This window comes from Trematomus bernacchii, unplaced genomic scaffold, assembly GCF_902827165.1.
Source record: "Trematomus bernacchii unplaced genomic scaffold, fTreBer1.1, whole genome shotgun sequence".
Classification (NCBI taxonomy): domain Eukaryota; kingdom Metazoa; phylum Chordata; class Actinopteri; order Perciformes; family Nototheniidae; genus Trematomus; species Trematomus bernacchii.
The window spans coordinates 17,251,696-17,262,680 of NW_022987564.1; the positions used below are offsets into that span (position 1 = coordinate 17,251,696).

Below are 10,985 nucleotides of genomic sequence, written 5' to 3' on the forward strand. Positions count from 1 at the left end.
CTGGTAGAAAGTTAAGTACTTTTTCTGAACAGATTTTCTTTAAGAATGTGACTTTGAAAGGGAAGTTTTGGTGATTTTAACACTGTTTCGGTGAAACAACGCAGTTTTCTGGAAATAACTTAAATTAAAGAATCAAACTCTAAATGAAAAGTTTGTGATTTTAACATTGTTTCGGTGAAACAATGCAATTTTGATCACTTTAAAACTAATTAATTTGCTCTGAAAGGCAGAGACTGATCACACTGTGTTATTTGCAAATTGCAGGGGAAAAGCACATTGCACAAATGTTGCACAACCACCTCTTTTTTGTATGTAACCTCTGCATTTCTATTCCAGTAACTGTAAAGCTGTCAGCGGTCTCCAAGTCTGACTTCTGATTTACAGTTTGAGTGAGTGTGTGCCGTCTCCACATCTTGAGGCTGAGATACTTCAGAAATGTTTTTGTCTAGAACAGTATTCAGCTCTCTACGACAGACTTATAATCCCCTTCGTTGACACCATCATGTAATTTAACAGCATTCTTTAAATAAATTATAATTATGTCATACAGTTGAATTGTTTAGGTCCCTGGTTCCCAACAAGGACCAGAGCCCCACTGAGGGCCCCGAAAGCAACTTTGCAACTAAAAGATTTCATTAATTGCTCTGAAGAAACAAATGTAATTGTTTTTAATTTTTTTATTAAGAAGATGAAAACATTTTTTTTTATATTTTATTATTAAAGGTAGGATAGGTAATTCACTTCAGAAACACTTTTTGTTATATTCCATGGAATGCTCTTAACATCCCGATAGCAATGAATAAATTAAATACTTTGACAATAAATATATACAAATATTTCATCTGTGGAAGCCGTAGTACTGTAAAAAGCTAGACCAATCATCTGAGCCGGCCCGGCTAAAATAACTGGATGGCCTACCTGCCTGTCAGCCTTCCATCTCGTGCACAAACTTATCGCGTGCCCTCATTGGTCATGTGCACGTTTGTGTGTGTTGGATGAGGGGCTCTATAAGGAAGTCTGAAGGAAGGGGCAGATTGTTTTCGGTTGTGTACTTTCAAATTCTAGCGCACTCGAGCTGGTTTCTCCATTCTTACCTACCCTACCTTCAAGGCATAGTGAAGAACTAAACACATATTAACATAGCTTGCGCTCTTTGCGAAACACAACAGAACATTGGCCAAGCATCAAGGAGAGGGAAATATTACATTTGTCAAATGTAGTGCATTAAGTAATTTCTTTTATATAAATAGGCCGAATACAGACCAAGATATAGATTTAAAGGGGCCCTATTATGCTTTTGGTTTTTCCTGGACTATGTTCTATAGGTTTTTGTGCATGCTAATGGTCTGCAAAGGCTAAAACCCCTGTGTTCCCACCAGAGGGAGTTTCTCTCCCACTCCCCCCCTGCCTGAAACGCTTCCATTGGACAGAAAAAAAAAGAGGCAAAAATATGAACCTGAAAATGAGCATAATATGTCTTCTTCAACATACACATTTTTTTTAATGCGAACTCATCTGACGCAATATTGAGAGAAAATAATCTGCTCCATTCATCTAAACCTTTTGTTCTGACATAAACTTCCTGCAGATATTGTGTTCAATATTCGAGTTAATTGTACCGTCTATCAGTTGTTCTGTGGTGTAATGTTATGCATAAAATATAATGTTAAATATCCATAAAATATGTCACTTAATAGAAAAAGGTTAGGAAGTATTAAGGTCATTTGTACTACCACTTGTGAGATAACTGCATTTTCATTGTTTGGCAAAACACCCTCAGCTGTTTATTGAGCTAGTATGCAGTGAAACTTGATCTGCATGAAAGGTGTCAGGTGACATGTTTTCATATTACTGTGCTATACTTGTGTAACCCATCTGTCCTTCTCAGGAATTCTAAAGAGTCAAGAGCCAATTGAGCATTATCTGCTTCCTAGCTTGATAGCAGATTACATTCTGTTCCTTCGAACTGAATTTCAATCATGTTACATTTTAAAAACAGGCCATTTGATTATTTACAGACTTTCTATAGCAGTACATTACATTTAAAAGTATGTGCCTTTAATTAGAAAACATGCTGCAAAGTAATCACAGGAAATGATAAACCTTTATTGGGGATGTTCATCACAGCTGTCAGTATTCTCCTTGACTATCCATCGTTAGTTAATAAACTATACAGTAGATTGTGTAGGAATGGTAAAGGCTAAAACAGCTTGTTACTTTGACAAAGATTTGAATGACTTCAGAGTACATCTGTAGAAGCCACAACTTTTACTTTTATTTTGTGGAATGTAAAAATATTAACATTCATCATCTCCAGACAGACACGTTAACGAGCCGGTCACTGTAGTGAGAACAACGGAGCCTGACCATTGCTTCCCTTTCACTGACCCAACTCTGAAATGCAGATTTAATTAGCAAAAGGACAGAAAATGTGCTGGAAGATGAATCTACTTTAAGCCACTCTTGGAAACCGGCCACCAGTAAAAGTGAAGCTGACGATCGGTGTCTTGAACACGGTGAGTAAATTGTGAAACCAGCGGACAGAAATATTTCTCATCCAGTCCTGATGTAGACCCTTAATGAAAAGCAGTCCTTAAAATATGTTTCCATCAGGTCGTTACTTTCCAGCTCTCAGTCTCTCCCAAAAATACAGTATAACAAATCAGCAAGTGAAACGCTAAAAGAACATAACAAAAATCATCCACTCCCCATCAGTAGGTGGTGCTCGTCCCAAAACAGAAGCAATACAAAAAAACACCTCTGACAAATCATAATCCAATTGGACTCTACTTAAAACCAGCATTATTTTTTTTTTCAACCACTTTTGACCCTCTTCTCTCTCCGTCTCACTCGTACTCAGCGATCAGCACCATCATGCCCACTCCGAACAGCAGGGCCAGGATCTCCATCAGAGACTGGCCGAAACTGGTGCGGCCCGCTAGCAGTTCTGGGAGCACGGTCACCGTGGCGATGTAAACAAATCCGCCGGCAGTGAACGGCAGGATCCAGGCGGTCGCCGCAGCGCCCACGCCCTCAGCCAATAGGGAGCAAGATGTGCCGGCCAGAGCTCCCAGAGCCGTCAGCAGCTGTAGACACATGGCCTGATGGGAAAGAGGAAGAGGATGATTGAAGTCTTAAGAGTCTCCAAAACTACAACACAATTGCTTTTTTTTCTTCACAATCTCTTACACAAATTAAGTTTGATTAAAACATTTATTTTCAAATCAATATGCATAGAAACTGAAAACATTTAACCTGTAATTACACACCAATTATTCTTTAAAGGCCCTACAAATTTCAATTTGCTGCCGGCTCTTTATTCTAAGGGGGGATCACTGTGATATTTCACAAAGTCAAATGTATTATATAAATCTATATTTAGCAAAGTCCATTTATTTGATGACTGGGTCTACAGAAGACTGGGCCAATAGACTTCCTTCAGGATCCTGCCTATTGTCTGTGTTGGACAAGATGAAGCTGCAGCTTGAGTTATCAGCTACCTTTTTTTTGGTGCAGCCGGACTGAACAAGGATGGCAAAGTCTCCGATCTCATGTGGGACCTCGTGCAGCAGGATGGTGAGGGTGGTGACGGCTCCCACCGCAGGACTGACCAGGAACGACGCTCCGATGGCCAGGCCGTCAGTGAAGTTATGTGTGAAGTCAGCTGCAAGGTTCAGGTAACCCGACACCTTGATGTCTGTTAGTGGAGACAATAAAGAAGAAATGAGGATTAGAACACACTGTTTCCAGTCTCCAACTACAGACACGATGTCAGGGAGCATTTCTGTGGCCCTCTGTTAGATGGAGGACACGTTATTCACATACATGTGGCATCAATTATGTCAGCAGCACATACCAGTGCCAATAAGACTGACTGAAGTGATGCCAAAAGAAGATTAAGTTTCAATTTCTAGATTTTTTAACCCTACAGGCAAATTAAAAGCTTATGATACATAGATGACTGACGGTTTCATAAAAGCCAACGTGTGTTTGCAGCCCCAGAAAAAGTGACTTGGCCACACCTGAAACCACTCCCTCATCTATTAAACTGGAATAACCCCATCACAGCTGTTTACCTCCGCCTGCTGGTGAGGCCGCAGTTTGCATCCATGTCTGTACTACCCCAGGAAGTTGGCCAAAACCCAGTTTTGTGAGGTCACAGTGACCTTGACCTTTAACCACCAAAATCAAATCAGTTCTTGCTTGAGAACAAAGTGAAATACAAAAAATTCCCTCAAGGTGTTCCTGAGATACCACTTTCAGGACATTGGAGAAATAAAAACTGTCTTTGCATTAAATAACCCATCTCTTACCCTTAGGTACATTTCACATTTGTATTCCACACTAGAAAAAAGGAAGTTCCTATACATAGGACTAAACTTTTTAATTAAACAACAAAAGGAAACTATAATGCATATATAATCACTCCTCATTTCAGACATGGTAGTGTCTGACCAGCAGAAGGTGCTAGTGTTCTTGGTTCATAAGTCAATCTGGAAAAATCTACATTTTATTCACCTGTGCTCTTTGGCTCCTCTTTCTTTGACACCGCTTTGTCTTTGCTTTTTTTTCCCTCTTTCTTCTTTCCTTCCTTTTCATCTTCTCCATCGCTGTCCTTTTCCTTGGGAGCGTCTGGGAATGTTACAAGAGAGTACAAATTAGCCTCAGTGCCCAGATTGAATATTACAATACTAGGTAAAGAGGCTTTAGATTTCTAAAGGCATTTGGGCTAATTATCTGGACATACTGTACAAAAATAATGCAAATAGATAATAAAGTGTGGAAAAACTGCAATCTTTAGCATGATCAGACTCAGAAAACCTGAGTCCTGCATATGAATATTTGATATATAACAATGAGTGTGTTCCGTCAGGTTACATCGGCGTACCATGTGAGTGGCCGTGGGAATGACTGTGGCCTCCCTTCAGTGCCCGCACAAACTTCTCCACAACCAGGAAGGCTATGATCCCACCGAGAACCCACAGACCCACGGACATCGTGTGACCGTGGGCAGCCCCTGTGCAGGAAGAGGACAGGAAACACAGGTTAGAACTGTGACGCATGAACAGAGTCTGAAACGTACTGACGTCCCATGTTAATCCTGCTGACAGTACATGTCACCATCTATAAAGTCAAAATAGGGTATTTCTTTGGCTTCTGTACATTTATTTTTTACGTATTTCCACACCTGGGATCATCTGAGGACAGACACTCAGAGAATAGGCAGTAATTGCGTACCGTGGGAGTGGCCGTGGTCCTGTGACTCTTCACTTGCATGCGAGTGTCCGTGATCTTCTTCTCCATGGTGAGAGTGGGGCTCTGTGCACAACACACAAGAAGAGACATCAACATAAAAACAGACAAGCGGAGGATCCTGCTACAATGTCTGGGTTTTCAATGAGCATTTGGTCATTGCCGTCATTAGCTCACTGACAATATTGTTTCTTTATGTCCGTGTTTGCAGAACAGAAGAAGTGTTGTGGCTATCCATGGTTGGGATGCTGAAGTATCGATAGGGAGTAAAAGTGAGCTACGAGATCAGAGAGAAAAGTAAACATGAGCTGTGAGAAAAAAAGTCACCGGGTATTTAAAATCCCCTGCGTCCCTGTTAATCATTAGTTTGGTTCCTCACTCTCTTTAATTTGAACAAAACCTCCCTGCATTAGCCCTCTTATAACACCAGGCATGTTTTACATCACAAATGCACCTGAACACACCTCTTGACACAATTAAGCCAACAGGAGAATGTAATAAAAGTCAGTAACAATTGAGCCGACTTCTGGGGATCACTACCTACCCAAAGCGTGTGGTATGAGGTGGAGGAAGGCGTCACCCAGCAGTCCGCCTGAGGCGAAGCTGAGCAGCACCTTGAGCAGGTTCTGGTGCTGGTCGCTGTTGGACTGAACTGGAATTAGGAACAGGATGAGGAAAGGGGCCGCACTGATCAGTAGGGTTGCTCCGATAGCCTGCGGACAGGGATGAGAGATTTATTCTGCATTAGCGTCATCAAACTGTGAATTAACCACAATGCGACACGAGAAAACCGGAGTTAGAGGGGGAAAGGAGCAGAACGGTGATCTGTGTGAGGCTAATCTATGCTATAACAGCATGAGGAGCGTTCATTTGTAAGCACAAATGTGCTTTGTCATTGATCAATAACAATGACTCCACAAAAATACATTATTCTACAGTGAGGTGTTAAACTAAATAACATGCACAGTATGTAATACTGAGACAACATGAATGGCTTTTGAATGGCAATTTCATTAAATCACAGTGCCTTCAAAGCATATGAAAAAAGCTTTTTATTATAAGGGGAAATACGTTTATTGCAGGGAAAAAGATGAGAGTATTGATAAAATGAAATATGTTAAATATGAAGCTGAAGCCAGCCAGCCATCCATCCATCCATCCATCCATCCATCCATCTTCTCCCGCTTATCCGTGGTCGGGTCGCGGAGGTAGCAGTTCCAGCAGAGCCCCAAACTTTCCTTTCCCTGGCCACATCAACCAGCTCTGACTGGGGGATTCCAAGGCGCTCCCAGGCCAGCGAAGAGATATAATCCCTCCACCTGGTCCTAGGTCTACCCCTCGGTCTCTTCCCAGCTGGACGTGCCTGGAACACCTCCCTAGGGAGGCGCCCAGGTCGCATCCTTACTAGGTGCCCAAACCACCTCAACTGGCTCCTTTCGACGCGAAGGATGAGCGGTTCAACTCTGAGTCCCTCCCGGATGACAGAACTTCTCACCTTATCCCTAAGGGAGACGCCAGCCACCCTGCGGAGAAAACCCATCTCAGCCGCTTGTGACCCGGTGGAATACAGGGTAACCAGCGGCGGACTGGCCATCTGTGTGTTCTGGAGAATCACAGAACGGCCGGCCGTCAGCGGGCCGTTGACGGCCGGCTCGGTACGCTGACGACCGGCACCGCCCTTAATTTTTTTTAACCGCCATCATGTAAATTGTGCTGACAGGCGACAGAGGTCCACAGTTGCCCCGCAGCGAGGCTCCCGCCGCCCTCCTGTAGACAGTTCACGAGCTCAGTCACTTGATAACACCAAAGATGGATCGCGGTAAACGCTCTAAAGTGAGGCTCCACTACACTAAAAAAGAAAAAGACAAGGCACAGTGTAATGCCTGTTAATAGCTTGCCACAGGCATAGCTCAGTTAAAATAAAGCACAGCTATTGTGCAATACATTTGTATTGCATGTATATTTTTTATTTGTAAAAATGTCAGTTAAAGCTTAAAAGAATAAAGATATTTTTGTTATATAAACGTTTGACCTCTTTCTTTTACAATTTTGGAATCGAAACGGGGAATCGATAAGAACCGGAATCGATAAGCAGAACCGGAATCGGAATCGGAATCGATCAATTTCAAACGATACCCATCCCTAGTCATGACCCATCCTTCATGACCATAGGTGAGGGTAGGAACGAAAATGGCCCGGAAGACAGAGAGCTTTGCCCTCTGGCTCAGCTCTCTTTTCGTCACAACGGTGCGGTAAAGCTACTGCAGTACCGCTCCCGCTGCTCCGATTCTCCGGCCCATCTCACGCTCCATTGTTCCCTCACTCGAGAACAAGACCCCGAGATACTTGAACTCCTTCACTTGGGGTAAGGACTCATTCCCTACTTGGAGTGGACAGTCCATCGGTTTCCTGCTGAGAACCATGGCCTCAGATTTGGAGGTGCTGATCCTCCGCAACTGCCTCGGGAGTCCCCCGGGATAACAAATCCCTGAAGGCCTCCTTCTTCAGTCGGATGGCTTCCCTGACCACCGGTGTCCACCAGGAGATTCGAGGGTTACCGCCCCTTGAGGCACCTAAGACCTTGAGACCACAGCTCCCCGCCGCGGCTTCGGCAATAGAGGCTTTGAACACCGCCCACTCTGGTTCAATGTCCCCAGCCTCCACAGGGATGCCCGAAAAGCTCCGCCGGAGGTGTGAGTTGTGAAGCTGAAGCCAGGAGAAGCTTATTCATGTTCAGCATAAAATGTACTTCAAACAGAGGAAAAGTGAGCCTGGGTTTTGTGCGGGTTTATTTCTTGGCCAGAGTGACTTCCTGCAGCCTTAACAAGCAGATGTGGGAGTGGTATCAATCTCCCAATGTAATGCTCAGCAAGAAAACAAAGAGGAAGAATTCCAAAATTCTGTATTGTGTTCCAGAAAAAGGCTTTTATATTAAACTGGCTCCTCATGCCAATACTTTTCCAGGAAGGTTGGCAGATTCCTACTTAAATTGTGTATCTGGATAGGATGAAACCGATCTGACCTGAAAGCTGCTGCTTACTACGTCTCATACAATGCGACTCTGAGCAGCACCACCGCTACATAAAATACTTTGCATCTCTTTTCCAAGAGACTAATATAAAACAGATATTCCTTGTCACATTTCACACAGACAACCCATTGTTCCTAGCCTAACCTTGTGACCTCACCTGTGTCCAAAGCTCCAACGTATCCCTCTTCTCTGGTTCTGCCTCCCTCTTCACCCTCTCCCCTCCGTGTGAGTGCACGTGTCCATTTTCCTCCTTGTGCACCCGGACAATATCCTCCTGATGCCCGTGATCATGAGCGTGCCCGTGATCATGAGCGTGTCCGTGATCATGAGCGTGCCCGTGGTCGTGTCCGTGATCATGAGCGTGCCCGTGATCGTGTCCATGGTCATGAGAGTGAGCGTGCCCGTGGTGCTCCTCTTCCTCCAGAGGGATGTTAGCCTCGGCGCTCCACTTGCTCGCTCCATGGAACATCTTCACATCCTCAAGGTCATCGTGAGAGTGGCCGTGGTGGCCGTGTCCATGGTCGCCATGGGAATGGCTATGAGCGGTGGTTGAATGGGAGGCTAACAGGAGGACTGCAGATGCGGCCAGTGTCAGTGCCAGCAGACGTACACAGCCCATGGTATCCCCTATGACAAAGAGAAAAAAGTGAAGAAGAGAGAATTTAAAAATGTTTTAAAAACAATGGAATTCTGATGATTTTATGTAGTGGTCATGTTTACATCTACGATAAGGATACAACATGTGGACCTGTTAGCAGCTGAATGATGGTAATAAATGCAAGTGCCTAGATATGCACAACTTGTCAGCAGGTTAAGAAAGGGCCTAAAATCCCTCTTTTTCCCTGTGATAGCAAAGAACCAGGAACCAAACAGTTGCTAATGCTAGAACTGTTTAAATTGAAGTATTACAGCACTAAATGACTGCAACATTTGAATGTACTGATTTTTTTTGCAAGTGTGGCAACTGCGGCCACTGCTTGATTAGAAAGATACAGCTGCAGTGGATTTTCTTTACCTCACCTTGTGAAAGGAATTGCATCATCAGCCAATAAACCGTGTTCTCGAGGATAGATGTGTTCACTCACATAAAAAGGTGGCCGCCCCTTGTAGTCATGGAAGCATTTTCAGTCACACCATTTCACCCTTTACACAAGCGCATCATCAGTGAGATTGGGGTGTTATCCCTATCTATTGAAGAACTATTCTTACTTAATCGGATCAGTCAGTTTAACCAACATGGCAGGTATTCAAATGGGGATTGCATTTACTGCATGAATGCCAGTGGTGGAAGAAGTACTACAACATATCAATACCAGTGTTAAAAGATGTGAGTAATTGTACATGTTTAGTTGTTAAAGCCCTGCATTCAAAAACATCCTTAAGTAAAAAAACACTAGTAAACGTGTTAAAATAATATAAAGTTACTTTAAGTACCCAAAGTACTGATTATGCAGAATGGACCTTTACGGGGAAATTTGTATATCATTTTATTTCACTGGATTATAATAATTGCTGGATTCATAGTTAGACTCATTGCTAGTTTAATTGAATTCATGAAGCGCATAAGACATCATCATTTGGGTTTATAATTTATTTACATGTTGTGTTAATAAGTAAGTAACCACAGCTACCAACTACAGCTGTAGTGGAGCAGAAGTATAAAGTTGCATCAAATGGAAACAGTCAAGTAACTTGTATTTGATTAAATAGGCTGTGATTAATGATTACAGTTGTGCAAAATTAACATATTCATTGGGTGTATTGCGCTAATGCAAAACGGTTAATGCAATACAGTTGTAATTACAATAGCAGTCATGTAACGACACCTTAGCGGATTTAACAAACATCTGTTTCAGCTTGATTTAGAGTTTGCATTGTTTTTGATCGTGTTTATTTGCTGGCAGCTTCCTCGTAGGATGTTGGTGTAAAGCGGATAATCCGTAAGTGTTAAATACATGTAATCTAACTGCAAACAGTGAAAGCCCCAGTCATCAAACAATGACCACGCATCACACAAGTTATAGAGAAAGCCTGCTAGCTTTACTGGCTAGCTAGCTAACAACTTGCTAACATGTTGCTGCAGCAGAATTATTGACTGCGACATACAATAGAAAACAAGCAATTACTTCTCACCGGATTGTGTCAGATATCACTGCCTGCTGGGCCGCTGGATAACTCTCTGTCCTGCGAGCAATACGTTTGATAAAACGCGTACTTGTGTCTGCGTGGATGCTATTGTTAAGACGTGGCATTTACTCAAGTAAACTCAACGAAATCTCGCGAGGTTCATTCCACTCCTAAATGTGCCTCCTTCTGTGCTCCCTCGTTATCTCTATTTAGATAAAAAGATTGATTTTATTTTCCCTCAGCGATCATAATAGGATAAAAACGTATTTAGGAATAATTGTTTAAACTTTTTCACTCCTATATAGGCTACTGGGTAAAATTGCATTTATTAAAATACAATAGGTCTGTAATGACATATCGCGAGATTAATGTTGTATCTGAGACTCACCTATTTTGGCTGCGCGAGACGGCAGGAGCATCCTGGAGGAGAAGAGGATGTTGCTCCGCTTGTCTGCGACTGACATAATATAAATAATAGACCTTTATGTATTTAAGGGGCGAGGTAAGATGAGATAAAATTGACCTTTAACAATCCCCGTAGGCAAATTCATGTGTTTAGGCAGTAACATAATAA

At 42.7% G+C, this 10,985-nt stretch overlaps 1 protein-coding gene across 1 annotated transcript; it reads right to left on the reverse strand.

Moving 5' to 3' along the window:
• Positions 1-2,085: 2,085 nt before the first annotated feature.
• slc39a7 (solute carrier family 39 member 7) lies at positions 2,086-10,561 on the reverse strand. The gene is made up of 8 exons (XM_034124882.1): positions 10,418-10,561; positions 8,442-8,911; positions 5,798-5,966; positions 5,239-5,319; positions 4,889-5,017; positions 4,519-4,632; positions 3,501-3,697; positions 2,086-3,101 (listed from the first exon to the last, which is right to left on the reverse strand). Exons 2-8 carry the CDS (start codon positions 8,901-8,903, stop codon positions 2,847-2,849), a joined length of 1,407 nt encoding a protein of 468 aa, XP_033980773.1. The 5' UTR covers positions 8,904-8,911; positions 10,418-10,561; the 3' UTR covers positions 2,086-2,846.
• Positions 10,562-10,985: the final 424 nt, after the last annotated feature.

Excerpts from the sequence above, each read along its gene's own strand:
- slc39a7 (XM_034124882.1), bottom strand. The coding sequence starts at position 8,903 with ATGGGCTGTGTACGTCTGCTGGCACTGACACTGGCCGCATCTGCAGTC. Across the intron at positions 5,320-5,797 it reads CCTCATACCACACGCTTTGG|AGCCCCACTCTCACCATGGA; the intron begins GTAGGTAGTGAT and ends TGTTGTGCACAG. Across the intron at positions 3,698-4,518 it reads AGAGGAGCCAAAGAGCACAG|ACATCAAGGTGTCGGGTTAC; the intron begins GTGAATAAAATG and ends CTCCACTAACAG.